This window comes from Manis javanica, chromosome X (genome assembly GCF_040802235.1).
Source record: "Manis javanica isolate MJ-LG chromosome X, MJ_LKY, whole genome shotgun sequence".
NCBI lineage: Eukaryota > Metazoa > Chordata > Mammalia > Pholidota > Manidae > Manis > Manis javanica.
The window spans coordinates 23,816,217-23,839,718 of NC_133174.1; the positions used below are offsets into that span (position 1 = coordinate 23,816,217).

General features: G+C 40.5%; 1 protein-coding gene across 16 annotated transcripts in view; it reads right to left on the bottom strand.

The window, feature by feature from the left end:
- Positions 1-23,502, bottom strand: part of DMD (dystrophin) — a 2,259,748-nt gene that overhangs the window by 111,066 nt on the left and 2,125,180 nt on the right. For 11 of the 16 annotated variants that reach the window (XM_036992000.2, XM_036992004.2, XM_036992005.2 and 8 more), the window contains one exon: positions 10,309-10,370. In XM_036992000.2, the coding sequence (XP_036847895.2) occupies positions 10,309-10,370 (62 nt within the window). Of the gene's footprint in view, positions 1-9,480; positions 9,991-10,308; positions 10,371-15,996; positions 16,170-23,502 lie in introns of those variants that run through there. The other 5 variants (XM_017674727.3, XM_017674726.3, XM_017674729.3 and 2 more) reach the window with 5 other exon arrangements.

A 23,502-nucleotide genomic window follows, 5' to 3' on the forward strand; every position in this document is an offset into this window, starting at 1 on the left:
TTCTCAGATCCATGCTCTGACCTTTTCCTGGGCTGCTCTTTATTACAGAGAATGACATTTCCTGCTCCCTTACCAATGGGTTTCCCGAAAAGTCTGGCCAATGGGAGTCCCTGGCAGAAGACCAGAGGTCAGGAGGAGGAGAAATGGCAGGCTGTTTCTCTCTTTCTGTCTCCACCTTCAGCAAAAGCTCTGGCAGGAGCTGTGACTCCTTCCTGACTCCAGCTCCCTCCCATCAGCCCCTCCTCTCAGTGTTCCCAACTGGCCACTGGTTAGCTTCATCTGAGGGCCCGCCCTGCTTCTGGGTCTCTGGTGATACCACCTTTTGCCATTACCCCTCTAGCCCTGGATATAGCAGAGGCTCCTTGTTGTCTGTCTGCTTTCTTAGCTCTTCCATCATTGGGTAGCCAGCACACTACATTAAATTCCCTCTGTCTGAAATAACTAGAGTAGCTTCTATTTTCTGACTGGACTATATTAATTAAGTATTGAAGAAGTCATTTGCATTTATGGTTAAAGGTTATGGTATGTATTGTTCTCTATTACAAAAGGTGTATGATTTTAGAATTGGTAGGAGGGTAAAGAACAGGCAGAAAGTTTGTTTTCTAACTTGCATTTAGAAAAAAAGTGTATGTTTGCCAGAAGTTTAGATAAATTGTGGTCAGGTAAACCTTTGTACCTTGGTTAAATAAGGTAAACTAAGAAAAATCAAGTGGCTCCTTGAATGTCAGACTTGAAGACCTAAACCTGCGTGCCCCTCACTATCTAAACTCAGGAACTCAAATGATTTTGGGTAAGGAGGAAAATGGTATATGATAATAACACTAATAATAATGAATAGTTTATCATTATAATCAGCACTAGTGGCAATTATAATTCCCTGAGCAGTTAATATGTCAGATATTTTGTTCTTTTACATATATTACCTTTAATCCCCACAACATTCCCAAAGGAAAGTATCATCATACTACTTAATAAACCAGGAAATTCGGGTTCAAAATTGTTAGTGCCTTTGTCTTTGGCCACAGAGAACTGAAGGCAAAGCCAGAATTCAAATCCCCATCTCACCAATCAATCTCAAAGTCAATGTACGATTTTGCCCCTACACCACATTACCACCCAACCTAAACTCATAAAGTGACAATAGTAAACTCACAGCATAATCAATCAATTCCCCATTGAGTTCATCACATAACGTGAAGGGTACACACACTGCACTTCATATTCTGGATAAAAACAAACTCATATTTGGAAAATATTATATGCTATATTTAATTAGATGGGCAGAGGAGGCATTAAACTAGGCAGCAGGGGCCTTGCCATTTAACACGTGGCCCTTTCCTGTAACAGGGGGATTCTATGATTTTGGCCTGCAAAAAAAAAAGGACAGATCCCTCCTTTGCCTTGATTCAAATGGCAAAATATAAAAATCCCCAAAATTACATTTTTTAGGTGTTCTTATTAGGTGTCAAATAATTACTCCCCCAACCAAGGTCACCTGATTTGAGCTGACATTTTTACTTTCAAAAATTAAGTGCTCCAGAAGAGCTGCTCAACAAATGGTCCTTCACAAGGATAGAAACTGGGAGTGTGTTAGGCCAACTTTCATAGCAACTTAACATTGCCATGATATCTAAATGTACAATCAATGGGCTCATTTCACACAACAGAATAAAGACCAGGTGGGGCACTGCTGAACCTGTGCAGTGAGTTACATGTGATGTGAGTGCACACTAGTCAGTTTCAGTAGAACCACTGAAAAGTCTGTGCAGTACTGTATATTACAAAAAAAAAAACCCTGCCCTTCATCAGTCTGAGAAATACTCTAAGACTGACAGCCTTTTTACAGAACGAGAAAGCAAAATATAAAACCAATCACTTTCCAACCAAAATATTTGATAAAAATATGTAAATATGTAAATATATATGTGTGTGCATGTGCTCACACACACACACTCATAGGTAATGTATGTTCCAGTTACAGAAGCTTCCGTTTATGAGCAGTCACAAGGACTTCCCTGGAGTTACACAAGGGAGTGAGATTTTGTGGAATGGCAAACTCCAAAACATCATTACAGAAAATTGCCAATTCATAAATAAGCTAATGATACATCCACTATGTCATAAGAGAGTCTTTCAGAATATTTTTAGGTCATTTTATTACTACCGTAGAGGGTATGGACTTTAAAATCTATTTTATGTGAGTGTTCTGACTGTTGTGAATCTCTTACCAGAAAAATTGCAGCTCCCAAGAGATGTACAGAGGTAATCAGACTTGTGAGCTTAAAAAAGAAATATTGGAAATGTCTGAATAAGAGCAGACACGTTTTTAGATGCCTTTACTTCGTGTGCAAAAATCGTCTTCTGCAGACCCAGCAACATAAATTTGTACACATCCAGCACTTTTCTCACAGCTGCAGGTGTAACCTTCATGCTCCTTTTATTTAGATCAACTAAACTACAATTTGGCAGCTCTTTTAAACTGTACACCAACCTAAGTCTGAGAGAATACTTTTGAGTTTCCTTGTGAAATAAGCTTTCGAAGGTGCAATTCAGAAATATCTATTTATGTTCTTCAATTAGAAGCTTTCAATCAAGTTGTTTGAACAAGAGAAACAATCACAAAAGAATATTCCATTAAAATGCCATAACTTGTGATTTGAAATTACATTTCTATTCTACAAATGGAGAAAATCAATTACTCCGAACCAATGTTAAGACAGCAGATTCTCTTTTCTTTCATAAGCTGGCCAGTGGACGTAAAGGCAGAACATTTATAACAGCTTTAATGTTTTCTATTTTGCAAATCAGAATAAATCTCCAGTGCTAACTTTGTCAGTTAGGGACTAAAGAACGTCATTTGAGATTCTATAGCTTAATTATGCTGATAAAGCAGTTTTATCAATCGTGCTAGTAGTCCCGGATATTCCTTTGAGAGCAGCGAACCAGGAGTCATAAAATGTGTGCTCTGGACTTGGTTCCTTATCTTCTGCCTGTGCGTCAGTACGACAAAGTCAAAGCAAGCCCCATCCACTTATAAGCATTACTTCCCAAATGAGAAAAAGGAGAAATCCACTTAAAGGGACGGCAGGACAGATGCTGAAAATGATGGAAAATTCAGGTCATATGCCAGCTGTAGAGCTAATTTACAGCAGTGTAAGCACTAAATACAGTTATTTCTGAAAACTCTTTGCACTGTAAAGTGTGTTACGCAAATCAAAGTATAATTGTTATAAAGGTGATGATCCTATTATTCGTATCTTCTAGTCTGACGGTGACAAAGAGAAATTGGGGAGATGGACAAAGCATTCACAAAACCAAGACCTACTCTAGCCAGGAGCTCAATTAAAATGAGACTTTTAGAGGTGGAAGATCACTGCTGCTCAACCTGCTAAGTCAGAAATCTAAAACCGGGAGAACGCAAAGGATTAGCCCAAGGTCACACACAGGCTGAAATCTGAATTTAGGTATTTCTTTCCAGTTCAAGGCATTATGGTAGTAGGAAACTGAAAGGCAGAGGTTTTAATACTTAAGGAAGCAGAGACAAGAGACAAGGAAAGGAATACACTAAATACTGAGTAGCTTAGTTGAGAAGAGTTTTATTTATAAAATATGCTGAAAAAAGCATTAGGACAACCTCCTAATGCAAAATAGTCATTCAGAATACTACAGTTTCTAATTGTAATGCATCCTCGAGAGGGGACACTTAATGGAATGCAGAAAGCCAAGGGAGGGAGAAATTAACAAATATCTATGATATTCCTTCCTCTTGGGCAAACTGAGGAAAGAAGTACAGGATTTCTACAGCAGTGTTCTTAACTCTGTCTTGGCAGCTGCAATTCTTTATTCATAAAGCTTTTCATGAATCTTGAAGCTCTCAGCCTAACTTAACTAGTCTTTTTGCCTAAGACTGCTGAAGAATCACATCAGCCTCAGACCCATCAGACCTGAAAACTAAGCTCTCATTTTAACATTCTGAAGCTGTTCTCAGGCAACAGATAGGAGGCTCAGGGCCACGTGTTGATGTCATGTCTTCTATAGGGTAAATGGAAGTTTTTACTCAGAATATACAGATTCTACTGCTGGCCTTAGTCCATTTACATACCAATAGATGTTTGAGAGCCTGCAGTCAATTAGGGCAAGGGTTAGAAAGAAAACGGCCATTCTCTCTTCCCCTCCGTTCCTGGTATGTAACTGGTCTGGCGTTTGCCAGTCACCAAAGACCTGCCCATGGAGTTCCTCCCAGAAGGGGCAGGAGGAAAGGAGAGAGCGAGCCCTGGCTAGAGGAGACAGATAGAGCCAGGCCTGGCTACTGATCCTGAGCTAGTGACTCTTAATCCTGTAAGAAATAAAATCCTATTTCCCAACCTGCCCTTTCCCCTGACTTACTTCAGTTTCAGTGGATTCTTAGGGTACTCTCCCTGGGCCAGGAACACCCTTCCCCCAACCCACAGCTACACTTTTAAATCACAGGGGTGTTTAAGAACAATTAGTCCTAAGATTTCCTAAAACACTGAGAACTTATTGAGAACATTTTTGAAAACTGAAAGCTTTTGCATCATTTGGATAAGCATCATGGCTAGATACTGGGCTCCGAAACTTGGGCAAGAGGCCAAAACTGCAAGGAAGGAGGAGACCCAACACTCCAAGAGAAAAAAGTGTTTAAAGGGGCTTCAATGATGGAAAAGGAAGCTGGAATAAGTGACATCAGATCATATGATTTTAGGAAAATCGTTTAGTAAAATCAATGATTTTAGTAAAATGTAGCACATCTAGATTTTAGTAAACAGTTTGCAATAGTTAACCTTCTGAAGCTTAATGATTCTTCTTGTTATCCTATTTTTACCTTTGTCTCCTTTGCAAACTGCTATTCCTTTGCTGTATTGCTGGTATCACTAATGCAAACACTTCATGTTGTAGTTTAGAAAGGAACCAGAGGGGATCACAAAGAGATTTTACTGCTTTTATAATACAGCCCAATAGGACAGAGTAAGAAATACTACTTTGAAGTATTTTTAAATAGCACATATTATATGGGGGGGGGTGCTTTTTAAAAATGTTGACTTAAAATGTCAGAGATGAACTTTAAGAACCTAGACATAAACTGTGAGAAAATGACAGGTTTTTTAACATGTAACTGCACTTCATGTAAATCAATATTATATTAGTATTTCAAAATAAATTCCAGAGCCCATTTACTATCTAACATCTACTGATTTTGTAAATGCCTTTGGAACCTTAAGGAGCTTTAGGTTTTAAATCACCCAGATAATGTATTAGAACAACAATCTTTCCATTACATTTGTAAAGATGTTAATAGAAACCTGAAATTCACCTCATGAATCGTGCATATTATCACTTCCAAGGAACAATGAAGAACATGCCTCCTCAACAACAACAAATGGTTGGCCCAGCAGGTCTCGTGGGAATTATCTCCAAAGCCTCCCTACTTGATAACAGCTTGCCTGACTCTGACTGTAAACACGGATGGGTGTCAGGATCTTCTCTGTTTGTTTTCCAGAATGTGCATTTTTAAAAATAGGAATGATTAAACTGTTAGAAATCCATTTGTCTGCAGTCTCAGCCAAAGGTACTTCTTGAAAAATTATGATCACAGCAAGTTTTGGGAACAGCATGCCCCACCTCAGCCCAAAGTAACAGAAAAACAAATAACGTTCTTAGACACTTTTGTCCAGTATCCTCATTTTAAAAAGAAGGATACTAAGGCCCACGTAAAAATAGATAGGAGAAAGTTTTTTTATATACCACTCACCCACCACACCAGAGGGAGATAGAGAATATTATTGAAAAGAAACAGTTTTCAAGTTACTCTTAGTGATTTCTTCTTGGTGAAAACAAGACAATGCTTTTGCCAAACTCTTAATGTTGGATAAAAAAAATTCTGGAGACCTGCCAATGCTTAAATCCCTAATGGCTGTCAGGTCATCACTGTGGACATTTAAATCATTTCTTTATTATGCCTTGTTTTGGGTTTGTGTGGAAGCCTGACAATTTTTCCCCTCATAACTTGGAATTCTTAGAGCTGGTACACAGCCTCAGAATAAGGGGGAATCACAAGCATCTGAGGAAAGTTCCCTCTAGAAAGCCATTTTAGATCTATTGAGAATAATCTGAAATGAATTCTCTTACATTTTTTTAAATCAAAAAAGTTAGCCATGTCTTCTCTACCACTACAATGTTTTAAATCTGCTCTTTTGTGAATGAACATATTTAGAAATTAAAATGTATGAGATCTCCTTGTGTTTATAGCTACCTGACAAAGACTGTGGGAATTGGGGTAGTTAAACATAAATTCTGACACTGAGAAATGACTAGAGGTTACCCAGGAGAAGGGGCTGGGGCATTTGCAGGGGGGATGTTGAGGGGGACAAAGGGGTACAATAATTCGCAATCACAATATAAGTTGGTCACGGGGATGGTAGCACAGCATGGAGACCATAGTCAATTATTCTATATCATCTTTCTACATTTATAGACAGTAACCACACTAGAGGGGGTGAGGATTTAATAATATGGGTAGCTGTTGAAGCACTCTGTTGTATATTTGAAACCAGCATAAGATTGTATTTCAACAATATTTCAATTAAAGAAGACATAAAATCTGTATATGTATGTTTGTGTGATGGCTATGTGTGTGTGTGGTGCTACTTTGCTTTGCTGCAACAGGTTGTCACTGGTTAATAAATTATAGAGGTAGGGACACTAAGGAATGGATCAGTGAGTACTGATGAAGAATAACTTTTTTGCTAAATATCTATAAATAATATAAATTCATTACAGACAATCAGGAAAAAAATAAGAAAAAAGAAAATTACTAGTAACATTCTATTAACTAGAGATTTCCAATGTTAACATTTTAAGTAATAGCACAACTTTCCATCAGGCAGTGCTCAAGTGTTCCTTTTTCAGTCCTTCCAAAGTGTTTTTGGCTTATGGTACTATGCTGTTCAGACCACAGGTAGGGGTTGGGTGGGCAGGGAGGCAAACATGTGAAAACTTTTGGGGCAAGGCAGGTAACAAATGTATGCGGAAGAGGCTGGTTGGAGATTCTGGCAACCTCCTCAGTAGTGGGCATATTTAGGAATGCACAACATTTCACGCATATTGTGAACCACTGTACCTTCTACGCTCGAGTGGAGGGTCCCTAGCAGGGATAAGCAACATTGTGATATTTTCAACATGTCACCACCAACAAGAGGTTCAGGTTCTACTAGGAGAGGGAGCTAAGGTCTAAAACATTTAATAGACTAGACCACAGACCAGTTTTGCTTTCACAAATTGAGTGCAGCTGAAGGCTTCCAACCACTTTACCTAGCTCAGAGTAACAACTTGGACCTAAAGGGATACCTCTTTAGGAAAAACATAAGCCAATATACAGAAATAAAGAAGAAATAAAGTTTCTTTCTAGTATGTCATTCTTATATTTCAACCTTGAAACACTGATTTGGGGGGTGAGGGCAGTAATGCTACCTAATCTTGAAGGTTATCTCAGGGATACAGACATATAACAAACAAAACCAATCATTCCAGGCAACAGTGAAAGGAAGAGGGCCGACAGTCTAGGAACCTATCGTACCATTTGTAGAAATGCAGTGGTTTGTTCCAGAAATCCCATTCAAGCAACTGGCTATCCACAGGTAAAACTGTCAATCTTTACATATATTTATAGCACGTGCTTAGTAACCTACATGGACATACTTTACTGAGTTACTAAAGTCAATGAGTTAAGTGACAACACTAACAAAAGACCTAGGGGAAATCCCAGCATAGCCCCATATAGCTGTGAAGCCCTGATAAATGGTTTCTCTGCCACCGACTGCACTGCCTGGTGAAATACAGATGCTGATACCACGCACCACACACAATAGTTGCTGACATGTTCTGTGAGCACCACATCCAGCAGGCTCTCAATAAATGGGAGGTGTTATCTGATGAGGCCCCATTTGGATAACATTTCCCTCAAGTAATGTTTCACCATGACAAAAACGCTGGGAATATTCATTCCGAAAGCTGAAAAACAAATTTCAACATTTAGTTCACTTCTGAGATGTTTCTTATGAAGAGAGCAAAAAACAGAATTTCAAAAGGGGCTGTGACTGACCACATATTTATGATGGCTGCATTTTATTATATGTAAATTATCTCAATAAAGTTGATTTCATCAAAGAGAAAGTTTGTGATAAATGAGTTCTAAGGTCCCTGCACCTGTAAAATTCCGTTATCTTCCCAAATCAAGTGATTTGCCCAAAGTCACAAATCATGCCAGTTATCAGCTTTCAGTTTACCACCACAATCAAACCACTGAGAAAACTTTAGGATTATGATAATTTAAAGTGTATTTAATTCCTATTGAAGGTGCAAACACCTATTTATTGATTGTTCAGAACTGGCTTTTTTCAACCATGTTTTGTGATTTCTCATCACAGAGTAATTACAAGCAAGCCAGTAGAGAATACAATGCAATGAAATGGAAATATGGCCACGGTACATTACTTTTAGGTGAAAAAAAGTTGATTATAAACAGAATGATCCATCTTTTGTAAAAATGTATGTAGCGAAAGAGATTTTTGAAGACACGTACTAGATTATTAAACTTTAGTTAACTAAGAGGTGGGTTATAGGTGATGTTTTTTCTTTTTCATTTGTTAGCTTGGCTATACTATCAAACTTAAAACATATGAACAAGTATTAATTCTATAATAATAGTTTTTAAATAAAGTAAATTAAAACACTTCAACTAGAGAATATTGTGATTATAGTAGAAATAATTACGAGTGGGGTGAGTCTGGGTAAACTAGGGGTTATAATCAGGAGGCCCTGATTAGACTCAGATTATAATCAGATCTAAATTAGCTCTTTTTGACAGATTAATAGTTTCTCTTGAAAAATCACAAGTAAAGAGAACCCGGGGCTAGGAGGACCAGCTCTCCCAGCACAGCCACTGCCCACTCAGATGACGCCTTCATTCACTCATTTGGAAAATACGAGTATTCAAGTTTTCCACCTGTCGTCCAAACAGTGCAGCACTATATGCCAGAAACATTTGTAGGAGCTGAAAATGTAGCACTTGAAGATTAGCTGATCCCAATTTTCTTTAAATTTCTAAGTGTGTGTGTGTGTATGTACACACACATTCATGCTAGACTGAAATGACATACTACTTCAAATGCACTAGATCTCTCTGGCTAGTAGAATTGTAAGTGACTTTTTTTTTCCTTGCCTTTTATTTGCATTTTCCCTATTTTCTAGAAGGAACTAATTTCATTTTTGACTAGAAAAAGTTTATAGAAACAATTTTTATGCTAATATCTCCTACCCCATTCCTGAAGGTCTCCATAGCTGCAATTCATTAACCAATGAGAACCTATGACAGAAAGGCATTAATAGTCTCACACACACACACACACACACACACACACACACACAGAACTTATGTTTAGGCACCAGGCACCCTGATTTCAATGGGTGTTGTCATGTCAAGTAACTTTAAATCCAAAGAGTTCAACTCATGCATTTTAGTCTGTAAACATGTCCATTCACAAAAAAGCAGACTTAAAAAAATTTTTTTAGGAGTAGAGAGGATAGGAGTATTTTTTATTAAAAAAATAACAAGTAGTTACTATATGAGAAAAGTCAGTTCAGATGATTTCTGATGGGCATCTAAAACCGTATGGAGTGGACTGTCATCAAGCATTAAAAAGATCAGCACTTTCCCCTTATTTGGATGCTTTGTTCAAAAAATTCCAAGTTATGAGGGTAAAAAATATTGTCAGGCTGTCACACAAACACAAAGCAAGACATAATAGAGAAATAATTTAAATGTTCATGCTGGTGACCTGACAGGCTTAGGAATTATGCACACTGGAAAGGCTGCAGAAAACTCCTTTACACAACATTCGTGATTTGGCAGAGGTGTCGTCTTGCTTTCCCAAGGAAGAAATCAATAAGAACAACGTGAAACAGTTTTCTTTCCTGGTGGGAAAAACAATTGCCATAAATTGCACATATTTTTTCCATCTTTTTAGGTAGCAAAGAAATCTACAAGACCTTTTGGCCCTCTCAGGTAGATTGCATTCTCAGGAATCCATGAAATTCTACAACTTACTTTTAAGGAACCTCTCCAAAAAAATGAAAACCGATTGCCAATCTTGGCTAGAACGAGGTCACTGTTGTCACCCTTTAAACAACCGAGTGATGTATTTAGACAACAAATGATGTGCAAGCTACACACTACTTCATCCTAAAAAGCCTCTGTCATTTCACCTGGAGCGAACATGGCCATATCCTTACCTAAAGACTGGTAGAGTTCTGTCATTTTGGGATGGTCCCAGCACGTTGTTTGGGTCTCGTGGCTACAACATAAAATACAAAGAGAGACTTTAGAATTTATAATGGTAGTAGAGAAAAAGCGAAAAAGAAAAGCAGGGCTTGCTTCTGAATCATTCGGCATCTTTACTTCAAAGGACTTCCGTTGCCTCGTGAAAAATGTTTATCTTACAAAGGAGAGGTCCCTACCTTTGCCTTGAAAAGGAGAAGCAATATGAACATTATTTGGTAACTAGCATTTGTTTCTTTTTTGCACCCACAAGTCAGTTGTGCTTCTGCTATAACACAATGACCTTTTTATATAACTAATCATTGGAAAATCACGATTTCTTCATGTCTCCAAAGGTGAACATTCAGAAAGGACAATGACAAGTGTTATTCAACTCTGTCAAAGAGATACTGGACATTAGTTCAATAAATAAACTGTCTGGCTTCTCATTTTCTTTCACTTTCCTCTTTCTTCTGCCTATGCAGATCTCATATCCACGCTCCCTGTATTTCATTTCAGCTTAAGGGGCAGGCAGTGCCCAAGTAGTAAGTCAGACCTTGCCCCTCCCATTACTTTCCGAATGTCTTTTTAACTCAGTCCTTTCTACACCACTCCACCTTTTCCTATATTTACTTGGGCCTGAATGAAGCATTCACAGTTTTCTTCCATTTCTTGAAGTTTAGCTAAGTGTGGTTGCCAGCTATCAGCTCCTGCCACAGAAAGAACAAAACACCTTTGTTCCTCATTCAATTATATGAATAAACCCAGGAGAGATAACTACATATACTTTTCTTTACTTTGACCCATCTACATAAATCACCATAGCATCGTATTTCCAGTTTTGGGGGATTACATGACGAGCTTTGATACAGTAAAATGCAGCCTTGTGAGATATTTTGGTACTCATGCGCAGAGCCTATTCATAATTTCTGGGGGACAGGTGGGAATGGGGAGAGGAGAAATAGCTTCATGGGGAGCAGAAAGCATAGAGGCTTCATACAGAAAGAAGGTCGAGGAGGCAACAATGTCAAGGGACCTCAGCCTAGGTTTTAAATCTGAGGATTGGAGTCTGGCTCTGTGCCCTACTAGCTGTGAAATTTGGGGCAAGCTTGCTTACCTGGGAGAGTTAAAGGGTTACTTAATAGAGGTAAGTAACCAGCACCCTCTGGTGCTCAATACATGGTTGCTTTTGTTATTACATGGCCCCCAATTACTGCACATTAAAAGCCGACCTTTTATTAGTTGATGACAATATAGATGGGGGTCCACCTGCAGTAAGCCAGCCAAGCCTAAGACCCTTTGTAGAGAGCAAAAACAACACTCAGTGTGAATTATGTCTGTTTTTAAAAAAAGCAAGTCAAAAGGAGAACACTTATTGGGGTTTGATAAGCATAATACAATCATAAATGTCACAAAAACATGTGGAAATTCTCCAAACTGTACAACTTCGAAGACCATCCCTCTGATATTTACCACTCAGTGGCTGAACAGTGAAGGCTACTGAAAGAAATCTCCAAGAAAATGTTCACTTGCTAAGGGCTGTTTCAGTCTCCAAACATGCTTGTTTCTGTTACACTTTTCCACAGGGACAATTCGCATCTGAGCAGGATAATAGGGGTTTCTTAGTTGAGCGAATGTACCAGAGTGGCATCCAAGTCTTAAATTAAGAGCAAGAAGAGCAGAAGATGCATGCAGTCCATGCTTTGGGGGGTTTTAGGAAGCCCCATGACCAAGCTGGTTTATGATCTGAGGAGGAGGTGGGCGGAACTGGTACTTTATATGCACAGCACAAGGAGGCTGCAGCTTGCAGCTTCATGGAAAAAGTGTTGTTTGTTCTCGGGCGTTTTTTAGCTCGGAAAGTGATTGTGTACCAACCCCATACGTGAGTGCCCAGCAAGGAAAGGTTATCTTCCACTGAGACCACCCTATATTTAGGCCTGCACTATTTCCAAAGGCCATGCATATGTGAGCATGAGGGAGGGAGGAAGGGAGAAGAGGGGAAAAGCACATGTGTCCACATGTATAGGCTCTGATTACGCCCACTGCGTAGTAAGAACGTCCCATCTCCACAACATGAGGGAGGACGGTAGCATCTTCAGTACACAGGCAGAGAATTGTTGGTCTGAGCTGATAAACCTGACCAGACAGACACAAACAGACCCACTCGGAAAAGCCACCATCTGTAATGGACTTCGAATCGGAGGAACATGGGCAAGAAATAACTTGTACCAAATACAATTCCAAAATCCAAGAGAGGCTTGCATGTGACAGGAGAATCCTACACAGAGTGAAGGAGAGCTTTATGTAGCTCCCTCCCTCCCAAAAGAGCCTCATGACTTTTAATATACCTACATTTCTACCTTTTAAAGGAATTTATTCCAGTGGTTAAAAATTATGAGAAGGATTTTATAAATTAGTTTGTAATCTATCAGTCCTTACCGAAACTAAAATTTCTTTTACTGGAAGACAGAAGAAATGCTCAGCCCCCATTTCTACTAGTTACTAGGCCTTTCTAGGTACTCATTTTCCCAATTACCTGTGATGCTGGGGGACCTTAATAACCCTAGATAAATGAGCTCAAACAAATCCAAAAGCCAGTCTTCTTTTACCTTCTTCCTCTCTAACACAAAAACCTTTTATTCTCAAGCAATGCAAAGTAACTAGAAATAAAGATTTATATTTCCCCTTTGCAGTCTTAGTTTCACTTCAATTGCAAACCACTACCAAGCGAGAGAAATGAGCACAAGTGCAAAGAAGAAAGAATAATGGGTGTGACTAATCCTCAAAACGAGAAAAGTAATCTTTTAATCATTTAATGCTAAAAACGAGTGGCAACATAGCTGAAATGACTTCAGATTCTTCGGTAACTATATGATGAAACAAACATTCACTTCACTGTATGTGGGTATTTTCAATCTGTGGTGAATTCAAAGCCCTAGTAAGACATTTAACCCCTAAAATCGATAGGAAAGATGAACATGGACAGGACAGGATGGTAAACACAAATTTGCATAATTCTTATTTATATTCCACCTTACAGGACAAGCTGATGTTTTTGTTTGTGAGCAATATAGATTTTATAGCTGGACTTACTACTCTGTGGCTGTCTCCAAAAACAGTAGAGAATTCTCAGTAACTCGATGAGCAGCAGCTCAGGTTTACCTGGAATATACAGGCAATATAGAAAACTACACCGTGCTGGGGAGGTGGTGGTGGGAGAGTGGGTGGTACTGTTTTTAGCAACTGTCTCGTTTTTGCACACCATTTTTCACATCAGAAGCACATTCCCTATATACCATGTCCAACCAAAAGGGAAATTCTGAAACCTATTCACAAGTTAATGGGTACATCTTTGTTCAGTCTTGCTGAGAACCACGACGCTCAACATAGACCAAAGTCTACAGGTACATTAACATGGAGAGCAGCTTCATAAGCAATCCCTAAAACACTCTTGTATCTTTAAAATATGTTATTGATTTTGGATCTGCTTATTGCAAAGCCTAGCATCAGATATGCCTCTCTGAACAGCCATCAGACTCTGATTTCCTCCTTTTTTCAATGGGTACAAACCACAATAATCTTTCTTTTCCCTTTTATTTGAGGCTGTGATAGAAACCTGAAGCAAATTAAAATACAAAATCACTGGATGTGACATGAGACCCAGCAACACCTACTTGTCAATAATGAGAAATTAAAGCATTACTCTACTGAGCACAGGGCTGACCTAATTTCCTACCGTACAATTTAAATTTTCTCTCACCTTCTTTAGTTGCAAGTAGTGTGCAAGGTTATTACAACTGCCTCAGAGCTGTTCCTGCTGTCAGTGCTGGAATAATCAGACTTATTGCAATTGCTTTTTTTGTTGTTTCTTAAAAACAAACATTAAACACTTACAAAAAGTAACAAATTCCTACTGCTCTCGCAAGGGAAATGGCAGAGTTGCCTAATTAAAATAAGCTTTCTTCTGCCAGCACTGTTATTTGGTACTGAAAATATTCCAAACAGTTGCCTTTTTAAAAAATACCTTTCCACGACTTCCAGGGAGGAAACTAATCGCTACGCAGCAATTCTCCTGCAATCTGCAGAGGATTAGAGTTTGCCTTCATATATAATCTGGAGCCCATTGATTCACACACAATCATTCCCCTTTAATCTGGGGATCAGATTCTTTTCTAGAAGAACCCTGGCATTTTCATGCTGAATGTTGAACTTGGCTTGCACTGCTGGAACACCGGCAGGGTGGGAATGGGAAAACAGATATAAAAGTTTCTGCTACTGTGGGGAGGAGGTTAAGAGGGATGGGTGTCAATCTAAGCATCAAAAATCCTATCCTATCCCCCTTTCTCATTCCCTGGGATATTTAACATTTTATTCTTTTGGGCTCGTCAGGCCAAAAACGATTGCCTGGGTGACTGTTCCAGCTGTTACTTGTCCTCAGTTCTATTTGCTTTCCTGAGTTTAGCTCACACCCGCCCTCAACTCTGGCCAAAGCCATTTCACTTCAGGGTCGTGTCCAATGCAAGATCAAACAATGATGACTGAAACCAATTCCATGGTGATCAAGGGTCAGAGACCTTTCACATAACCGTGTTGTTCCATTTGCTCCTTTGCTTCTCCAAGCGCAACTGTATCCTCCAATCCTCCAAAGAGGCGATTTGGCAAAAGGAAATAAAAAATCTAGGCAAAAGAGAAAGGGTGATGGGGGGGTGATGAGGAGAGGTGACAGGAATACAGAAGCAGAGAGACCAAGAAGAGCTTGCTGACTAAGAAAGAATGGAGATTTCACTTAAAGACTGGTTTGCCACTTAAATCGGATGCATTTTTTTTTCATGATGTTAAAGCATGTTATAATTAATAATATGCCTCCTTCGGGCAACAAAATCTTTTCCATTTAAGCTTCAAACTAAACTTCAAATGTAACTGAGATAAAGTGTCCTGCCCTCATTGCCATGATCGGATCGGGGATGACAACTTTGCTTAAACACAGGAACAGGCACCTGGAGAAGCGCGAGACGACACCCAGAAACGACTCTACACTTAACCCCAGTGGGCAAAGAAAAAATACCCTCGATTCTCTGTCAAATCTGTTGACTCCTGGGCTTTAACTGCTTTTTCTTTCTTTCCTGATTGCTGCAAGTCTTGAGGCATGGGACGAACACAGTAGAAAATGCAACGAGGGAAATGTCAGTTGGAATCCTCCGAAGAAATCAGGCAGAAAGTTGACCTTTTGGCACTTGCAGTGCAACGGAAGGTAAAGCTGCGCGCTCCCCTTCCTTCTGCGAGGTCGAGGGACGATTTAGGAACAGTTGGGTCTGGTGCACTTCCTCACAGACAGCCCGGAAAGGAGCAAAAAGCTCCCGCAGCCCCAATCCCCGCGTGGGGAACGCACTGTCCCCTCTGAGTACGGCGAGGAAGCAGCTTTTTCTCTCCCAGCACATCCCAAAGCCAGAGGAAGGGGGAGGGGGCCCGGAGCCCTGCGCCAGGGGGAAGCCCCGGGGGCGCACCTGCAGCTTTGCAGCGGGGAAGCGGGGGAGCTTCCTCGACTCCCGGAGCCCAGAGTCCAGCCACAGCGCCAGTCCAAGTTTTGGCCGCCTCGGCTTGCCCCCGGCTAGTGCCACAAGTGCACGGCCTGCGGCGATCCGAGGGGGCCGGGATGCACTTACCCTTTGAGCTGTTCCCTCATGGTGGCAGGGCTTCACGGTCTGAGGAGGGCAAGAGCGGAGGAGTAAGCTTCCCACAGCCGCCGGGCTCCCCGAAAGTCGAGCGCCGCCGCCGCCGCCCAGGCTCGCAGCTGAAAGCACTGCGGAGAAGCCAGCGCGGGCGGGCGGGGAGGGGGCGCTGCAGGCAGACGGGGCGGGGCCGGGCCGGGCCGGGCTCCACCCCCACCTTGCGACCTGGGAACTCGGACTCGCGGAGACCGAGCACTCCCGGGCTGGGGCTTTCAAAACAGAAAGGAAGAAGAAAGGGAAAAGACAGACAGACCTATCGAGGAGGGGATTTAAGGCAGTCCCAGGAACCGGAAAGCCACACACCGCCTTGCGAGCACCCTCTTAAAACCTCCAGCAAGACTACTTGTTGCCTAAATAAATGACTTAGGTGCAGATGACCTCATCGCAGATAAGTGTGTGGGCTCAGAGTTTTGTTTTTAGAGAATGAAAGTAGAAAAATCATAAGCATGATTCTCTCAAACCCCCCCCCCCACACACACACACCCGTTTCCCTCATTTGAAGATTCAAGTGGTAGGGCTGTGAAAACATTAAATTCAGGTTGCGCTCATCCTGGGCTAAACAGGCATCTATCTAAGTAGCATTCCTATTTGTGTCTATGATAAAGCAGCGGTTCTCAGAGTGTAGTCCTGGGACCTGCAGTCTCAGCATTGGCCTGGGAACTTCTTAGAAATAAAAATTCCTGGGCCACAGCCCAGACCTACTGAATCAGAAACTGAGCTTAAGTTTGAGAATCCCTGGTATAAACTCTTAAATATAACAGTGCCACCAATGGTGTGGCACGGTTCGGTCTTTCAATATTTGTTTAGGGAAATCGAAAAGGAAACCATTTCTAATGCAACATTTTATTGGAAAAGTTACAGGGCCACGAAGAATTCAAATACTTCTAATCTGAGAGTATGCCATATCATGATATAGGTTACCTATGCAAAATTATTTCAAGTTTGGAATATTCTGAAAAGAAAAAAGCCTTCATTAGCACAAGATTTTTTCACAACCTTCACAGAACATCTTTCATTAGATCCCAAAGAGTATTTTCAGGCAAACTCCCTTAGTGGTTTCACTGTCCCTCTTTGTCCATTTATTTTATTGGCCTGTTTTTCTTTTCATCACTTTTCAATCATTTCCTTTTCACTCTTCTGGTTGATTCATTCTACTTCAGTTTACAGTTTAAAACGTGTTGCCCTTTTTATTTTTAAATATCCTTTTTTTTTTGCTCGACATTTTCTCCCCCCATAGAACAGTCAAGCTGAAAGCTCTGTAGACACCAATCTCCCTTTGCCGTCTGCTACAGCACAGCAAAAGAGGCAAGATAAATACATAAATAAGAGCAAAAGGGACAGGGAGTGCCACGTTTCTTCATTGCCCTTAACAAACCTAATAAAAATGTAAAAATATAAACGTTATCACTAAAGATATGTGAATATAGGTATTATTGGTGCTGCTATTTTAAAGCAAATACGGCCCCTTTTGTGGCATTTGCCTCCTAAAGTGAGACTTCCTAGTGCAGTTTTTAGGCGGTTTTGAGCCAGGAAGTTGTGGAGGCAGCTGCTATTACGGTCTGAGGGGGGCACACTAGGATTGGCTTTGGCAGAGGTCGCCCCTTGGTCTAATTGTAGATTCCAGGTCTGCCCCTATCTTTGAGGAGAAGGATTAGTTCTATGATGGCAGCCTTGATGGCCTTTGCAATTAATCAATGACTAATCTCTGTGTCAATATGGCAAATCACTTAAATACTATTTATGTTTATTTCAATGAAAAGACACAACCCCACAGCCTGGGCATTTGTAAATATTAGAAATCAATCAACTAAAGGTTTTGCAACTGCTGCATGGTGAGATAAATTGCCATCGTCTTCTTGGCTTTCTGCTTTGTTTTGTTTTGTTTTACACTTTTACATTACCTGCACAAGATTCAGGAGTTCCGGTATGTTTCTTTAAACCATAAATGCTCATGCTTGTTGTTTCAGTGTCCAGCTAGAAAACTACTAGGAACAATTTGTTGATGAAGGAATAAAAAAGAATGGAACATGAGAAATCACTATTCAGATTTTTTCTCAAATTTGACAGATGGCAATCCTCAAGAATACATCTTTAAGTTCTTTTTTAGACTGGAGTTATAGGCACTTGAAGACTTGTTCCCAAATCTTGATGTTATTTTAGAAATTCAATACTGAAAGTATTAAGAAATGACACGAGCATCACAGTGACTGTTTTGTCAATTTCAGTTAGACTGTGAATTTTGCTTCTTAAAGGCATGAAGAACATAAATCATAAATCTGATTTCACATATAAACTATATCATGATGCCATGCATGAAAATACATTAACTGCTTATAGTAGCTCTTTTTATCATTATAACTGTTCTGATGTGGACCAGAGACATGGAAGAAACATGGAGCTCTGCCACCAGAAAGAAACCTAAGTTGAAACCCTGACTCTAGAACCTACCATGAGCTACTGTTCCCAGGACCACAGCTAGAATGTGGCACAGCACGTGTAGGAAGTAGGGAGAGTGGCTCCAAGGCTCAAGCTCTTAGCCACTCTCCTATGCTGCCATGGAAAGACATAGCTTCTTTTATTGTGGCAGAAGATCTGTATTTTTTTCTTGGGTGCTCATAAGCAATCTCACTGCTCGGTGAGAACAGAGAAGAGTAGATTTGCTAGCAATAGGGATAAGGAAGGAATGAGATGCGATTAGGTCTAAGAAGGTGACCCAGTACATTTTTTCATACCCAAAACACTTTTCTTTGAAGAACTGACACATCATAGGTGTGTTAGAAAAATAGGGACCCCTCTGACCTAAGGCAATGTGCTGGGTATCCCCCATTCTGCCCTTCAGCCCTGTTCACAGCCTTTCTCCACTCTACTCTGTGCCTGAGGAGGCTGGACCTCTGTGGATGGCATCCGGCAGGCTCTCTTGCCCTTTGGCTTCCTTGCTTTCAGCCAAGGTGAGGCAGTGATGAAAGGCCTATAGCAGGAGCTGAAAGGGCAGGAAGAGACAGATGTTCGGGTCCTTATTCCCCAAGCTCCCTCCTGTTGGCCTTGAGCCTGGAAGCAACTGAGTTCCTTTACCAACAGCCAACGGTCCTGTTGGAATGCAGAATGCATTTCTACAGCAACAGCATTCTCCAGGTTCCCTAAACCATTCAACCATTCCCTCTGTTTGTCCTTATTCTTCCTCCTACCCTGTTCAGATGCTTGTAAATAGCCTTGCTATTACACTCTTTTCTGGTACCACTTTTGAATGTCCCATCTGTTTCTCCCAGAATCCTGACTAAATGGGGACCCATCCACTCACAGCCATCCTCTGGGGCATGAGAGTGGAGGCTGCGTGGGGGCTCCTGATGGAGGAGAAAGTTAACTCCACCTGTTGGAGCTGAAAAGGAGACTAGCCACATTCACTGGATAGATATTTCTAGAAGCCTCCTCTGTAGGCCCGAAAGGAGCTTCTTGCCTGTTAGGGGTAAAGGCAAATCAACAGTTACGAATAGTGATAGCAGCAGGTACGAAGGCAAAGAGACCACAAACAGCTTATCCTTTCTGAAAGCTTCAGTGGTCTACTTGGTCTTCGGGAGAGAATGTCATGATAGAGATATGATCAGTGGTCAAAGTGAGTAGGACCTACTGTGATGATCTAGAGTTTGACGCACCTCCTGAAAGGTATAAGGAACTTTTCAAAGAAAAAGGAATTTAAGCGTGCATGTGGTTCTGTCAGATTTGTCTTTTAGGAAAATCACTTGGGCAAAGGAATGGGGCTGGATCAGAAGAGTCTGGAATTAGGAGACCAGACACAAGGTGACTACAATATAACGAGGACCTGAACAATGGCCGTGGCAGAGACAGTGGAAAAATAAGGTAAAAACTTCAGGGGTCTGACTGGATGTCTGACTTGGAGGTCTGAATGGAAGAAAGAGAAGATCTAGGACGGTGGTCCTTGAGCTTGGCCACCCCTGGATCACCTGGGGAGCGTTAACACATGTAGATGTCTGGGTCTCACCACCCTCAAAGTCTGATTTAACTGGCCTTGAGTGTTGGGGTGTTTACGGCTCCCCAGGTGACTCTAACGTTCAGCCAAGGTTGAGGATCATTGTTCTAGGGTGACCCCCAAAATTGGTTGAGTAATATTCACCAAGCTAGGAATTTCAAGAGGAAGAGCAGGTTTAGGCAGAAGAGGGTCAGACAGAGATGATGAATTCTGTCTTGAGCATGATGAGTTTATAAAGGCAAATGGACATCTGAGTCTTGAGCTCACAGAGAGGTCTGGATTGGAGCTATCAGTTTGAAAGGTCCGTTCTGTCGAGTCATAGGTCGACGAGCCCATCTAGTAGAGGGTGTGAAGGGCCAAGAGCAGAGGCCCAGTTGCTCCTCTCTTGCACAAATATGACCTTTTCCTTTTAGGCTGCTTGTGGTTTCCCTGTCAGTCTGGTTTTACCTGTGTAAAATGAGGAGCCGAAAGGGAAAGGAAGAAGATAGGGAAGGGTTTGCACTGCGCATTTGCCTGGGGATGACCCTGAGGGACTTTAACACCCCTCGGGTCCAGCTTCTCTCTAGCCTCAAGTGTCTCCACCTGAACTACTTTCTGTTCCCTAACCAATATTAAGTATAACCTGCATTGTTCTATTAAAAATCCATTTGGAATATCGCTTTTGCTACAGTGAAGCATAATGCATATTTTATAGTAAAATCTCAACATTTGGGTATCTCGTAACCATATTAGGATTCCATACTTCTCATTGCATAGTACAAGTTTTAGCCATGAACACTGAATCAGATGTCTGACAAATGCTTACAACTATGGTGAGTCATTGCTAGTTAAGGGCAACACGGTTTACTAATTAAAATGTGTATAACAATCCCTTCACTTCAACCTGAAACCCGCATCTTCTGGATATACGAATATCCACTCAGTTCACATTAACTGGTAAATGAAGAGGTGTCCATATTCAGATACAGAGCACTTCACACCCACATAAAAGCCAATTTTTCCAGGCCCTTCCCCTGCGGGGAGGCAGAGCAAGCCAGGCTGAGGAAAGTTCTCTGAGCCAGCTGCCACCTAAACCAGAGATTTTGCCCAACAGTTTCCAGATAAAGTTGAACTCGCTCTCATGTGGTTTTCTAATAAGATTTTTCAAAGCTTCACAGAGCCACCACCTATGTCAAACCGAACACTTAAAAGGATGTGAAGTTTAACGTCTTCACTAAACTAAAGCCACACTTCATTAACCTCACAAGCCTGTGGTTGCTTCATGGGAAAGAATTCCTCACACCTAGCAGCCTGCCAGCTAGAGAGCCACCCCACGGAAATGGAGCATACCACTTCCTACTAAAAATGGATAACTGGTTAAGGTGGTTCAAGTAGCACTGACTACAGCTTTCCTGGTCTACCTTAACAACAGCTCTGACTACAGCTTTCCTGGTCTACCTTAACAACAGCTCAAAGCTCTAACTCTCTGTCTGCCTTCCCCAAACGGTTGTGCCAAATAACAGGAATTTCAAAACTAGGCAGAAATTCTGACACTCTGCATAATCTCTCTTCCTCTTCAGCTACAAATAAGGCTTTGTATTCCATTAGACGCACAGCAGGTGAAAACCCCAATTAGTGAATTCATTCTGGGGCCTCTACCTTCCTCCCACACACCACAGTTTAAATAAAATAAGGAAGTCTCAGTCTTTTCTCAAATCACAAGTAAATTAACCCTTTGATCTACCCAATCAAGCCATTTTACCACAGGAAGAATTTTCACAGGAAACTGGGAGGATGTTGAAAGATTTGTTCTTCTTGACTTCATAATGGGGGTTACAGAAAATTCTACTTTGCCAGATTTTATTGTTTTCTTCAAATCCATAAGTACATTCAGATTTTCTGATCAATCTAGAAATTATAGTTTTTCTTTCTCCCTGAAAACTCACAAAGTCAATATTATCTAAAGAATGATTAATGGACAGTCTGCTACTAGAAAGAATTACTTTTAATTATGTTATCATTTCAGTATATTTGAGGTGAGAGAAAACACTAAATTTTAGTTTCAAAAGTATGCTTTGGCCTTAGGAAGTGCACAAAATCTATATTTCATACTTTGTAAATATTTATTTGTCAAAGGGAATTCATTGGATGAGCATACAGATTTGGTTTGAACATTCAAAAAAAAGTAAGACAGCTTTAGTTCTTAGAGTGATTTACTTATACTCTTGTCAACTGCTTCTCTGGAAATAATTCACAACCCAGTTTTATTTATGAGCATATGATTAAAAAAGAGCAGCTTTGTTTTTTTTTAATTGTTTTAGTCCTGTCACTTTTCTTGAAACAAGTTATAGGACTTATTATCCACAAGAAAATATTGAACATATATCAAATAGTAACGCAGCTTTTAGAAATAGCCATCCGTTACTGTCAGAGGTTTACTTCACTTTGAGGCTTTTTAATTAAAATGCAAAATTCTACATACATGCCTGACTAAATTATCTCTTTCTGAAATACTCAAATTTCATGAAAAATGTTAAATGCTAATGTAACCATTTTTAATACTTTTGACTTGATTCTTGAGATTTGGGAAAAAGTAAACAAAGGAATTGCCAGCCAATTACATGAACAAAGAAGTCATCCTACGTTGAAACAGATAAGGAAAATTTAATATTCAGATGCTACCGAATGAAGACACCAGGTTTTTTTTCCCCTTTGAGATGAGTATCTACCAGAATCAAAAGCAGCTTCTTAATCTTCAGCAAGCGTGGCAGTATATTCTAGAGGAGGCATTAAGGCAATCAAGGCAGAGCTCCAGACCAATTCTGCGCCTTAGAGGCCAGTCACGCAACCCTTCGAGGCCAGTCACTTAACCTCTCTGGGGCTTGGCTGACTTATCTGTAAAATCCGGATACTATTGCACACACCAGTGTGGGTCAAATGCCATTGAGACTATGAAAGCAATTGGAAGGCTGGGGAATGCTGTATTCATGCACAGCAGCCTGTCCTGCTGGTATAATTCCTTAAAAGAAAACCCACTCTATCCAGAAATACTGTTAAGAATACAGCACAATATAAATTCAGCATAACTAACTTTTCTATTTTTTAGACTGATGGATGAGGGAAAATGAGAGGCCTAAGAGTTTCAGTGTTTGCTCTTCAACAATGTGCAAAAGGAACCTTTCCTTTGCTTTTATATTTCAAAAGGAAGCAAGTCGATAAAAAAAAATATTTTTTTTTCCTGCAAGATAAATCACTAACCACAAGAGATAGGAGTAAAATTCACACCATTTGCTATCATTCTTTGGGGATGAGGTTAAAATGTAAATATTATTCCCATGTGTTAAAAGGTGTATTCACATTCATATTGTCAGAGAGCAGAACCCTGAGGTAGTGAGAGAACAGGTGAATTATTGGTTTTGTGTAGGGAGGGGTCCCCTGCACCCTGATGGAGAATCCTTTTGGTGGCAGGCCTTGAA